This window comes from Lepidochelys olivacea, assembly GCF_965140295.1.
Source record: "Lepidochelys olivacea isolate rLepOli2 genome assembly, chromosome: 3".
Lineage (NCBI taxonomy): Eukaryota > Metazoa > Chordata > Testudines > Cheloniidae > Lepidochelys > Lepidochelys olivacea.
The window spans coordinates 12,102,929-12,116,166 of NC_140413.1; the positions used below are offsets into that span (position 1 = coordinate 12,102,929).

At 46.8% G+C, this 13,238-nt stretch overlaps 1 protein-coding gene across 3 annotated transcripts in view; it reads left to right on the forward strand.

The window, feature by feature from the left end:
* The window catches only part of PKHD1 (PKHD1 ciliary IPT domain containing fibrocystin/polyductin), a 433,326-nt gene that overhangs the window by 16,221 nt on the left and 403,867 nt on the right, over nucleotides 1–13,238 (forward strand). For all 3 annotated transcript variants that reach the window (XM_084623857.1, XM_084623855.1, XM_084623856.1), the window contains exons 7-10: nucleotides 975–1,053; nucleotides 3,413–3,487; nucleotides 8,256–8,320; nucleotides 9,534–9,573. In XM_084623857.1, the coding sequence (XP_084479983.1) occupies nucleotides 975–1,053; nucleotides 3,413–3,487; nucleotides 8,256–8,320; nucleotides 9,534–9,573 (259 nt within the window). The remainder of the gene's footprint in view (nucleotides 1–974; nucleotides 1,054–3,412; nucleotides 3,488–8,255; nucleotides 8,321–9,533; nucleotides 9,574–13,238) is intronic.

Below are 13,238 nucleotides of genomic sequence, written 5' to 3' on the forward strand. Positions count from 1 at the left end.
CATATGCGTGGTGATAAGTTCTGATCTGAGTTGCACCAGTGTAAAAGTGAAATGTGCCCACTGAAATCAATGGTGTTAATCTGGAGTTAAGGGCAAAGAGAGTAGATTTTGACCCACTGACTTTTGTTGTGGGTTTTTACCTATTCAGTTTCAGTACTGCATTAATGGCCCCAATTCAATGGAGTGCTAAAGAACATGCCTAATTTTAATCCTGCAGATAGTCTAATGGAAATTAACATGCGTAATGGGAAGCAGGGGTTAAATGCTTTCCTGAATAATGATGGGGCTACTCATCAGCTCAACCTTAAGCATGTGGTTAAGTGCTCAGCTGACTCAGGTCTGTAATTAACATAAAAGCACAATCTCGGGTCTCCAAAATAAAAAAACAATGTCCGAAAGATGCCGTTTGGCTAACTGAAATGATTCAGCAGGAAAGCTGGCCAGGTAATTCTACACTTTTTTAAAAAACAATGAAAAAAGTAGAGGAACTTTTTTTTTTTTTTATTTTGTCAAAAATTGTTGGTGTCTGTTGGAAAAAACAGAAATTGGAATTCTCTTTTTAGTTGTGTTTCCAGTTAAGAAAAATGAGTTTCCAGTTAAGTGAGTGAAATAGTTGACTCCTGTTGACTGTCAGTGGGAGCTGCCGGCCTAAGGACTTTTGTAGGTCCCACTAGGCACCTGTATTGTTTCCTTGTGCTCCTCTGTCTTTATCCATCTGCTGTCTCTCTTGTCTTTTTTTAGATTGTAAGCTCATCGGGGGAGGGACTGTCTCTTGTTCTGTGTTTGTACAGTGCCTAGCACAGTGGGCCATGACTGGGGACTTCTAGGGACTCTGGTAATACAAATAATAATAATTATTAAATACCCCTTAGTAAATCTGGCCCTTAACCCCCACTTTGCCAGCTGCCTTACTCCACAAACATTAGCATGCTGTTTTAAAAATAATCCCTTTATTTTATTTCTCATTTAAACAGGAAACGTAATACAAGTCTGTGGGCAGATCATTGCTGGAAAATACGAAACCATGGACTTTAACGCTGACTATATTGATGGGTAATTACATATATTAATGTTCTGGCTCTGTCCATGTGATTGGTTTTTTTGGGCATTTCTTCGATCAGCCTCCTTGACAGCAATAAATTGCAACCAGTTGGCACAGAGCTGCTGGTTTCCTCTTGTTGTGGTTTATTGCAGCTCACGAGTTGGGCTCCAGCAAACTTTGTTAATCTAATTGCAACTGGTCCATTAAGCTAGTCCGTTGATTGAGCGTTTGCACAGTCAATTGTGGCTCAGTGTGAATTGTACTGTAATTGCATCTGGATGTTGGAGGTTTTATTTGGGTTAAGAGATTAAAAGAAACTAATTTCAAATGTAGAAAACTACAAGTTAATAAATTTCCTCTTCCAATTGCATTTTTAGAAATTCTATTCGCTTGGTTGGGGAGAGTAATTTTCACGGCAAATGTAAAGTTAAAGTAGAGCTCTTAAGAAACAGTGGGCCAAATCCTCAAAGGTATTTAGACTCCTAACTTCCATTGAAATCTCTGGAAGATAGATGCCTAAATACCCTGGAGGATCTGGGCTGTGTGCCTGACTCTCCACTGCCTCGAGCTTCATAGAGTCTCTTGCACTTCCACAGAGTGGCAACCTGGTTTTCCATTGCCCTGTTGCTTAAGTGGTCATTTACACCAGGGTCAGGTGGGTGTAAAATGCCACCATTCTGAATTCCCATTGTTGTAAATGGTCACACAAGGTGGAGGGTAACAGAGGCCCAGTGAGTTCAAAGTGGGGATAAAATGCGACCACTAGGCTAAGTGACTGGCGGATTCTGAACTGGCATGTGTAGACATGGTTGTGTAAGGCTGTGGAGAATCAGGGCCCAGAGGGTCTACAGTTACTTTAAAGTATTTGGTCATGCAGCAATTTACATGACGAGAAGGGTAATCAGACCTCATGCTTCAAGAATTTCACTGCTCAGCCGAGAGGTCAGGAAGAAATATTCTCCCATTGCACGTTTGCCTAGGGTGTTTTATTCACCAGTCTCTGAAGCAACAGACTTTTGCTGCAGGGGAGGCAGCATTCTGGTGGGTCGCAGGTAAATTCTCCAGTTAGGGAACTCAGACGATATAAATCATAAGTAAGGCGAGGATTTAATCATGGGCATTTATGGTATAAGTCATGGACCGGTCACGGGCAAGAAACAAAAAATCATGGCTCGTGGCCTGTCCATGACTTATACCATAAATACCCCTGATTGGACCTTAGACGGGGGTGCTGATGGGGGGAGCCGCTGCAGAAGGGACAGCGGCTGCTCTGGCCACTGCTGTGCGGGGAGCCGGGCAGCAGCTGCTCTGGCTGCTGCTGCGGAGATGTATCGGGGGGCAGGTGGCTGCTTCAGCCACTGCTGGGGGGATCCCTGGGAGCCCAGGAGCTGCCCAGGAGCTCTGGCCACCACCGGGGTGGGGGAGCCTTGGGGGGGGGCAGCAGCTGCTCCAGCCACCTTGGGACCGCTGCCAGGAGCTGCTGAGCTGCAGCAGCTCTGGCCACCCCCAGGACCGCTGCTCAGGCAGTCACCAGGGCCAGCTGCCCGGGGCCTCCAGGGTGGCGGCCAGCTGCGGGGCCACCCGAGCAGCTGGCTGCAGAGCCGCTCCAGCAACGGCTAGCTTGGCTGTCCCCCAGGTCACCTGAGCAGCTAGCCCCAGTGTCAGCCGCGCTGGCCGCTGCAGAAGTCACAGAGGTCGCAGGAAGTCATGAAATCCACGACCTCCATGACACAGAGTCCTAATCATAAGTCAGTAGAGCTGCACTGATTTACACCAGCTGATTCAGAGTCAACAACCCTAGCCTCTGGATACTGATTAACATCCTGCATTCAGTACCAGTTATTGTTTCACCCATCTTCAATGGGAAATACAAGTGCTGTGGTTAATGAAATGGAAAGTTGGAATGTGTTTCAGTGTAGCTTTGGTGTGTTGGTATCCTCCACTGAAATGCTGGTTTCATTTATTTACAATATAACCTCAAAACACTGGTGAGCATACTCGAGAAAATTCAATGGACTGAATAGATTCAGCCTATAATTTTATAGGACCGCTATGCTCACCTTTAGTGAATATGTGCAGTGACTGGAGCAGGATTTCACATGAGCTCTTGCCTCATTCATGTGGATCTTGTAAAATGCCCAGTGAATGAGGCTAGGGCTCCTTAGGTTTGCAAGAGTTGTGCATGTTTCATAAGGTGTATGGGACACAGCTTTCCAGGGTTGTCAAGTCAAATAGTTCCAAAATATGGAATTTATTTTTTCACCGAAGCCAGTGGACATTTTGCCAGTGACTTCAGTCGGTCCAGAATTTCACCCTTGAGCTTAATGGCTTCCCCTAATGTCACATCTTTCCTGTTTGTTTCCTATCTAGCCCTGTTATCCTCGAGGCGGAAGGAGATGGATGGATCAGCCTCTGTTCTTTTGCCAACAAGCAAACGAGAAGCATGTTAGTTTGTGATCTTCTTTTTGCTTTGGGTTGTAGCTAATTTCATATTGCTGTGACATCTCCATATGATTGATTGTAGAGGATCGTCTGTCCATCTCGGTTATGATAACAACAGGCAGGTGCTTTGTCACAATTTCGAGGGGCTCTTGAAAAGTCAGCTCATTGGGTAAACTATTGGAGTGCATGGGGTTCTAGATGGTTGATTTTCACAGAAATGTAGGGCTGGAAGGGAGCTCGAAGTCACTGAGTCCAGCCCCTTGCAGTGAGGCAAGACCAAGTAAACCTAGACTGTCCCTGACAGGTGTTTGTCCAACTGTTCTGAAAAACCTCCAATAATGGGTATTCCACAACCTCCCATGGAAGCCTATTCCAGAGCTTAACTACCCTCATAGTTAGAATGTTTTCCCTAATTTCTCAACTAAATCTCCCTTGCTGCAGAATAAGCGGATTACTACTTCTTCTACCTTCAGTGAACAGAGAGAGCAATGAATCACACTCCTCTTTTACAGCAGCCCTTAACATATTTAAAGACTGTTATCAGCTCCCCTCTGTCTTCTTTTCTCAAAACTAAACATGCCCATTGTTTTTTGTTTGTTTGGTTTTGTTTTTTTAACTTTTTGGTCAGGTTTTCTAAACATTTTATCAGTTTTGCTGCTCTCCTCTGGACTCTCTCCGGTTTGTCCACATCTTTCCTGAAGCATAGCACCCAGAACTGGACACGGTACTCCAGTGAGGTCTCCTCATTGCTGAGTGGAACTGGACAATTACTTCTTGTGTCTTTCTTACAACACTCCTGTTACTACACTCCTTTTTCACAACTGCATTTCATCATTGACTCATTCAATTTGTGATCTACTGTAGCCACGAGATCCTTTACAGCAGTACTCCCACCTAACCTCTTATCCCTCTTATTTTGTAGTTGTGCATTTGATCTTTCCTTCCTAAGTGCAGAACTTTGCCCTGGCCTTTATTACATTTCATCTTTTTCGTTGTTTGCCTGCATCTTGTTAGATTACCACAGTCAGGGGAGGTTTTAGGTTCCTGGTTCTCTTGCATCCTGTTAGGCAACAACATAGTTATTAGAGCTGCTTGGAAAACTGAATTTATGTTCTGTGGGAAATTCTGCCGTTTCAAAATTTTGTTTTGGTTCCAAATGGGAACAAAAAGTTAAAATTCCTTATGGAACAGAAATTCAGAAAAAATTAGATTCAGAAACATTGGATCATTTTGATAGTGTCAAAATAGTATAATATGAAACACCAAATACAATACATCTAATCATAAAAGCAGTATATGTATAAATATATTTAAATCAATGATTTAATCTAATATCAAAGTTGAAACAATGAGAGTCAAAACAACTTGTTTTAAGAATTTTTCCAGTGAACAACTTGTTGAAAGGAGTAATGGTCTCAAGTTGCAGTGGGGGAGGTTTAGGTTGGATATTAGGCAAAACTTTTTCATTAGGAGGGTGGTAAAGCACTGGAATGCGTTACCTAGGGAGGTGGTGGAATCTCCTTCCTCTGAGGTTTTTAAGGTCAGGCTTGACAAAGCCCTGGCTGGGATGATTTAGTTGGGGATTGGCCCTGCTTTGAGCAGGGGGTTGGACTAGATGACCTCCTGAGGTCCCTTCCAACCCTGAGATTCTATGAAATTGTCCCTTTTCCACAAAACATTTTGTTTTTGATGATACTGGGTCTTCGGGTGGAAAATTGGTCCATCAAAAATGTGTCCCTTGGCTTTAATCATTGCCAACCTGAGTATAAGTGGCATGCTAGGAAATGTGCACTGAACAAAAGACAAGAGACTGATTCCATAGTCCTTGTTAAGTGTCAGGGACTGGGATGTGGGAGATCTGACCTAGTGGTTCGAGCTGGAGCCTGGCCTCGTGGTTAAAGCCAGGAACAGGCTTTAACCACTAGGCCAAGGGTCAGAGCAGAGACTGGCCAAGGGTCAGAGCTGAGTCAGGAGCCAAGCAGGGGAGTGGGATAGGAGAATGCAGCTGTCTGTGTAAGCGCTGAGCAGCCAACAACCTGCCGCTGCTGCTGAGCTTAAATGCAGACCTGTGGGCTGCCGGCAGCCAGTTGGGCAGGCCTGCCAATCAGGCAGTTCTGCTCCAGCCCCACTGGCCTCATTAAATGGCCCGAGGGCTGAGCAGGCTAGCCGCAGGCTCAGCTGAGGGAACTCGTGCCCATAGTTCCTGACAGCTAAGGTCCTTTTATGCCATGGGAGTGGGCCAGCATAGCTGCCTTTGCACTGCCCACTCCACCCCAGTGTAGGAGGCGTATTAGGAATGCGCAGGGGCAAAGCAGAGGGTAGAGCTAGAATGCACAGCACTCTCCAGGCTGCTTAGGCCTTATTGCTGTTGGGATTTTAGCTGCGGATAGTCGCCCCCAGTGCAAAGCCCCAGCATTGGAAGCAGCTACACAGCATGGTTTAAACCCCGCTTTCCCCATGTGGGTTAAATTGGGGCCAGCTGCACCAATAGAGATTGTAGACAAGATCTCCACCAACGCAGCACACCAGGGCTTGCACTGGTGCGGTGACACTAGTGGCTAAGCTCCCAGTGTAGACAATGTCAGCTGTGCATGAGTTCATTGCAGATGAGGATCGGGCGCTTGACTCTTCTAAGTGACACAGAGGGTGGAAGTATCATCACTCTCACTGCACTTAGTCACTTACACCTGTATTTAAAGTAACAGGAAAGCTGCCAGAGTGGATCTTCATGGGGGGGAAGTTTTCATACCCCCGGGACAGCAGCTCCTGGCAGTGGCATTCCTGTTTGCGTTACTTATTTAGCCAAATATAAACTATCTCAGTTCCCTTAAATCATAAATTCCTTCTCCGCTGCTGATGAAAAGGTCCTTGTTTAAAATATGGGAGTGGCAGGGCCAAACTGCTAAGGGCTTAAGCAGTTTGTCAACTTACTGTTTAAACTTTTACAAACCTACCCTTGGCATCATTGATTTTTTTCAAAGCAGTTTCAACATTAACAACATTCTTAGCTTGCCTGCTAGCAATCTATAACCACCCCTCTGAGAGAGAACTGTTCTGGTAATACTCCTCTGTTCTTTGAAAGACACACAGGACCTGATTCTCAGTTTCTCCATTTCTGTGGTTTGGGGTGGGGGGAATAATCCGGGTCTGCCTCCTCCTGAGCACCCCCTTGTGGTCAGGGGTGTTGCAGCTTCCTACCTCTGTTTTCCTCTTCAGGACTCCTTAATAAATTGTGCATACAGGCAATCCACCCCTCCATAGGGGCTGGGTTTATCAAGATCAAAGTTCAGAACAAAACTCGAAGTCCCAAAATAAAATCTACAAAGTTCAACTCAATTCCCTGCTTTCAGCAGGCAACTCCCAGCCCTTCCTAGCTGGAATGTTCCCCCCTTCTTCCCTGGAGTCCGCTTTCTCTGGCCTTCAGCTATCTTCAGCCCTCTGACTTCCTGGCCCAAACCCTTCCCCGATCAAAGGTCTTCTTCAGAAGTCTTCTGGTCTCTGTCACAGTTTCCTGTTTCCCTTTGTTTTCTCAAAAAGAAAAGGAGGACTTGTGGCACCTTAGAGACTAACCAATTTATTTGAGCATAAGCTTTCGTGAGCTACAGCTCACTTCATCGGATGCATTAAAGTGAGCTGTAGCTCACGAAAGCTTATGCTCAAATAAATTTGTTAGTCTCTAAGGTGCCACAAGTCTTCCTTTTCTTTTTGCGGATACAGACTAACACGGCTGCTGCTCTGAAACCTTTGTTTTCTGTTTCCCTTTGGCTCTTTAGAGGCATCAGTTGCTGTCTATCAGGCCCCATTTAGGGGCCATTAATGAGGCACCATTGGGCTGGGGGCTCCTTAAAGAGGCCCAGTCCACATTGTGACAGGGGACAAAGTCCACCTTTAAGCCATTGTTGCATTTCTCATACCTTGGGGCCATAGAGTGTATGTCTACACTACAGAGTAAGCCCAGAGTCAGTAGAATTCAAGTTAGTGGACAGGTTTGTTAACCTAGGGCTTGAGCATCTACACTTAGTGGTAGCCCCAGGTTAGGACTTGTTGAATCCTGGGCCCCATCCCATCCTGGGTCTCCAGTGTCTACACTGCATTATGCAGGCCCAAGTCCAACCACCCACATCCCAGACTTTCTATTGCTCTCCGAAAATGTGGCCGCTCTAGCCCTTTGTTCATGGTGCGTTGTGGGAAAACTTGGCTGTCCACCAAACTTGACTTTCCAGAGGACAAAGAAAGTCAGCCCGTGGAATTGCAGGATAAGTTTGGTGGGCTCCCAGAGCATAAGTCCAGCGGGGCTGTGTCTATACTGCACAGCAATAAGGCTTGAGTCCCGGTTCCCAGATTGACTCCGGCTCGGAACCTCCAGCCCTGTAGGGTCCTGGGACCCTGAGTCTGAGCTTTGGGTTAGCGTGATTTGTGTGCAGATGGAAGAGGGTTGAGGCTTGAGCCTGAGTGTGAACCCTGGGCTTACTTTGCAGTGTAGACATGCCCAGAAAGGTCTGGCCAGTAACTAGTCTGCATCACAGCAACCTCAGGACTGAACCTCTTCCTTACATCCTTCCTCCTACGCACCTTCTCCAGTGACCCAGTCTTGTGAGATGCTGTTTGCCTTCACCTCCCATTTAAGCTGAGGGTCCAAGCATCCTTCCAGTATCAGGATCAAGCCCTGGGACTCGGGACAAGCTGTGTTTTGTTTGGAATGGTATGGCTGTGTTTTCCTTGTGTTCCCTTTCCTTTCTAAAGGCTTCACAATTTCACTGTCTCTTTACAGCTATCCCATTCAGATGGATCATGGAACAGGGACCTTACAGTGCCATATCGAAGGCAGCTATATCGGTCAGTGGAAAGAGAACATGTACACCTACAATTCTGGTCTCTGCCTCGAAAGGTGGCATGATTAATGAAATACCCCCCTGGGTGTACAGCTGTCCAATCGGAAACCCAGGGTCTGGAGCAAGTCCCTGGAACGCTTCTGCCCTTTCTGACTCTGGTCTTATGATTGTAACCTAATGACTTATTTATTGTAAACATTTCCCTCCCTCACCCATTTTTTGACCTTCACCTTTCTTTACATGATAACTTTCCTCCTCATATCTAAGTGGAGGCGCACAAGAATGAGTTGTCCCCAGCTATGTACTTTTACGGCCCTGTCCCTGGAGTAGCTGAGTTTTGATGGTGTTTGTGGGCTCAGTGTGTCACTTGCTCATTGGTTCACATCACTGTGTTACTAGGGCTGTGAAGGTGCCCCTTCTGCTATGCTTGTCATCTGAGTTGTAGGCCTTTGATACAGGCCATTCCTAGGAGAATAGGTGTGGGGGGGGGGGGGGGGAAGCTGCCTCATATGATTACCAATGTGTAAGGGTTTGCCCTGGTGGAAGCCCAGAGTTATTTAGGTCTGGTGGCTAAGCCACTGAACTGGGATTCTAGAGACCTGGCTTGGATACTGACCTGCTAGCAGGCTGTGGGCAGTCACTTTGAGTGATATTTTCAAAAGTGCTTCAGTCCTGTTTTCAAAAGTGACTTGGGAGCCAAAATCCCACTGACTTTCAGTGAGACTCAAACTTCCTAAGAGCCTTAGTCATGTTTGAAAACAGGACTTAGAGGCTTTTGAGAAGATTACTCTGAAGCTTTCTGTGTGCCTCATTTCCCCTGACTCTGTTTTGAATGTTTAGATTGTAAAATGCGACAGCGACTGGCTCAACGGGGTCCTGATCTCAGTTGGGGTCTCTAGGTGCTCCCATAATAATAATGTGGCAGGCTCCTCTGTCAGCTGGAGACTGTGCAATCTGGTTTTGGTGTGACCACTCCATTGGGGTTTTTGAGGTGTGGTTCTCGAGCTTCTGTGCCATCTCATAGCATAACTAGTTGATGCACTTTGTCCTCTTGCAGTAAATCAGAATAGCTCCCCTGAAGTCAATGGAGATACACCGGAGTAAAGTCAGTGAAGAAAGGAGAATCAGGCCCTTAGTGTAGATCCTAGTCTGGTGTGCTTTTTCTACGGACTCCCCCATGTTCCTGCATTAACTGTGTGTGTTTTCTCTTCCAACAGGTTCGCAGAACGTTAGCTTTTCAGTGTTCAACAAAGGAAGGTGAGTAACTGAAATGCTGCCTCGTTCATCTGTGGTTTCCTTGGTAGCACCGCTGCATTTCTGGGTCCAGAAAGAGGACCTGGATACTTTTAATAGAACTTGCATATACATACCTAGCCATGGCCCTTTGCTGTCTCAACGGGATGAACTGATCATCATTGCAATAAGAAGAAAGTTCCCTAGAGACTATCGAAAGGATCTGGGGGTCTCCTTGCCATTGTTTAAGTGCACAGAACAGGGGTATCCATTAGATACAGATGGGCATAATTCCCTATCACCACTCTTCTACATGTGCAGGGTGGCTGAGTGACTTGTGGACATTTATTTCTCTTAGATGGGCCAAAACCAGAACTGCAGTTGTGAATGTTAGGGGTGGAGAAGGAGGAAGGGGTTGGTTCTGGTCCAAATGCAGTGTCAGAAGGGGTGTCTGGCAGCTGATGCCCAGTGAGATTTCTATGTGGGTTTTGCTTTACACAGCAGAAGAGCCTCGCTCCCAGTGGCTTGATTATCAGTGCTGTTCATTGTCCTTGCTCATGAATCAGTTGTTTGGACAAAAAAGTCAACCGGAGATCTCTGAGCTGTGGGTAGAAATCAGCGTATGCATTGTGGCAGCTTCCTTATTAACTGCTGGGTTCGACTTCTGACTCTGTCACGGATTTCCTCGGTGAGCAGATGTAACGCCAACAGATCCCGGTCGCCAGCAGATGGAATCATAGAATCATAGAACCATAGAATATCAGGGTTGGAAGGGACCCCAGAAGGTCATCTAGTCCAACCCCCTGCTCAAAGCAGGACCAATTCCCAGTTAAATCATCCCAGCCAGGGCTTTGTCAAGCCTGACCTTAAAAACCTCTAAGGAAGGAGATTCTACCACCTCCCTAGGTAACGCATTCCAGTGTTTCACCACCCTCTTAGTGAAAAAGTTTTTTCTAATATCCAATCTAAACCTCCCCCACTGCAACTTGAGACCATTACTCCTCGTTCTGTCATCTGCTACCATTGAGAACAGTCTAGAGCCATCCTCTTTGGAACCCCCTTTCAGGTAGTTGAAAGCAGCTATCAAATCCCCCCTCATTCTTCTCTTCTGCAGGCTAAACAATCCCAGCTCCCTCAGCCTCTCCTCATAACTCATGTGTTCCAGTCCCCTAATCATTTTTGTTGCCCTTCGCTGGACTCTCTCTAATTTATCCACATCCTTCTTGTAGTGTGGGGCCCAAAACTGGACACAGTACTCCAGATGAGGCCTCACCAATGTCGAATAGAGGGGAACGATCACGTCCCTCGATTTGCTCGCTGTGCCCTACTTATACATCCCAAAATGCCATTGGCCTTCTTGGCAACAAGGGCACACTGCTGACTCATATCCAGCTTCTCGTCCACTGTCACCCCTAGGTCCTTTTCCTCAGAACTGCTGCCTAGCCATTCGGTCCCTAGTCTGTAGCTGTGCATTGGGTTCTTCCGTCCTAAGTGCAGGACCCTGCACTTATCCTTATTGAACCTCATCAGATTCCTTTTGGCCCAATCTTCCAATTGGTCTAGGTCCTTCTGTATCCTATCCCTCCCCTCCAGCGTATCTACCACTCCTCCCAGTTTAGTATCATCCGCAAATTTGCTGAGAGTGCAATCCACACCATCCTCCAGATCATTTATGAAGATATTGAATAAAACCGGCCCCAGGACCGACCCTTGGGGCACTCCACTTGATACCGGCTGCCAACTAGACATGGAGCCATTGATCACCACCCGTTGAGCCCGACAATCTAGCCAGCTTTCTACCCACCTTATAGTGCATTCATCCAGCCCATACTTCCTTAACTTGCTGACAAGAATACTATGGGAGACCGTGTCAAAAGCTTTGCTAAAGTCAAGAAACAATATATCCACTGCTTTCCCTTCATCCACAGAACCAGTAATCTCATCATAAAAGGCGATTAGATTAGTCAGGCATGACCTTCCCTTGGTGAATCCATGCTGGCTGTTCCTGATCACTTTCCTCTCATGCAAGTGCTTCAGGATTGATTCTTTGAGGACCTGCTCCATGATTTTTCCAGGGACTGAGGTGAGGCTGACTGGCCTGTAGTTCCCAGGATCTTCCTTCTTCCCTTTTTTAAAGATTGGCACTACATTAGCCTTTTTCCAGTCATCGGGGACTTCCCCGGTTTGCCACGAGTTTTCAAAGATAATGGCCAGTGGCTCTGCAATCACAGCCGCCAATTCCTTCAGCACTCTCGGATGCAACTCGTCCGGCCCCATGGACTTGTGCACGTCCAGCTTTTCTAAATAGTCCCTAACCGCCTCTATCTCCACAGGGGGCTGGCCATCTCTTCCGCATTTTGTGATGCCCAGCACAGCAGTCTGGGAGCTGACCTTGTTAGTGAAAACAGAGGCAAAAAAAGTATTGAGTACATTAGCTTTATCCACATCCTCTGTCACTAGGTTGCCTCCCTCATTCAGTAAGGGGCCCACACATTCCTTGGCTTTCTTCTTGTTGCCAACATACCTGAAGAAACCCTTCTTGTTACTCTTGACATCTCTGGCTAGCTGCAGCTCCAGGTGCGATTTGGCCCTCCTGATAACATTCCTACATGCCCGAGCAATATTTTTATACTCTTCCCTGGTCATATGTCCAACCTTCCACTTCTTGTAAGCTTCTTTTTTATGTTTAAGATCCGCTAGGATTTCACCATTAAGCCAAGCTGGTCGCCTGCCATATTTACTATTCTTTCGACTCATCGGGATGGTTTGTCCCTGTAACCTCAACAGGGATTCCTTGAAATACAGCCAGCTCTCCTGGACTCCTTTCCCCTTCAAGTTAGTCCCCCAGGGGATCCTGGCCATCCGTTCCCTGAGGGAGTCGAAGTCTGCTTTCCTGAAGTCCAGGGTCCGTATCCTGCTGCTTACCTTTCTTCCCTGCGTCAGGATCCTGAACTCAACCAACTCATGGTCACTGCCTCCCAGATTCCCATCCACTTTTGCTTCCCCCACTAATTCTACCCGGTTTGTGAGCAGCAGGTCAAGAAAAGCGCCCCCCCTAGTTGGCTCCTCTAGCACTTGCGCCAGGAAATTGTCCCCTACGCTTTCCAAAAACTTCCTGGATTGTCTATGCACCGCTGTATTGCTCTCCCAGCAGATATCAGGAAAATTAAAGTCACCCATGAGAATCAGGGCATGCTATCTAGTAGCTTCCGTGAGCTGCCGGAAGAAAGCCTCATCCACCTCATCCCCCTGGTCCGGTGGTCTATAGCAGACTCCCACCACTACATCACTCTTGTTGCACACACTTCTAAACTTAATCCAGAGACACTCAGGTTTTTCTGCAGTTTTGTACCGGAGCTCTGAGCAGTCATACTGCTCCCTTACATACAGTGCTACTCCCCCACCTTTTCTGCCCTGCCTGTCCTTCCTGAACAGTTTATAACCATCCATGACAGTACTCCAGTCATGTGAGTTATCCCACCAAGTCTCTGTTATTCCAATCACGTCATAGTTCCTTGACATCACCAGGACCTCCAGTTCTCCCTGCTTGTTTCCAAGGCTTTGTGCATTTGTATATAAGCACTTGAGATAACCTGTTGATCGCCCCTCATTGCCAGTATGAGGCAGGAGCCCTCCCCTCACAGACATTCCTGCCTGTGGGACCAAACCTGGGACCCCTGGAGCTTAAT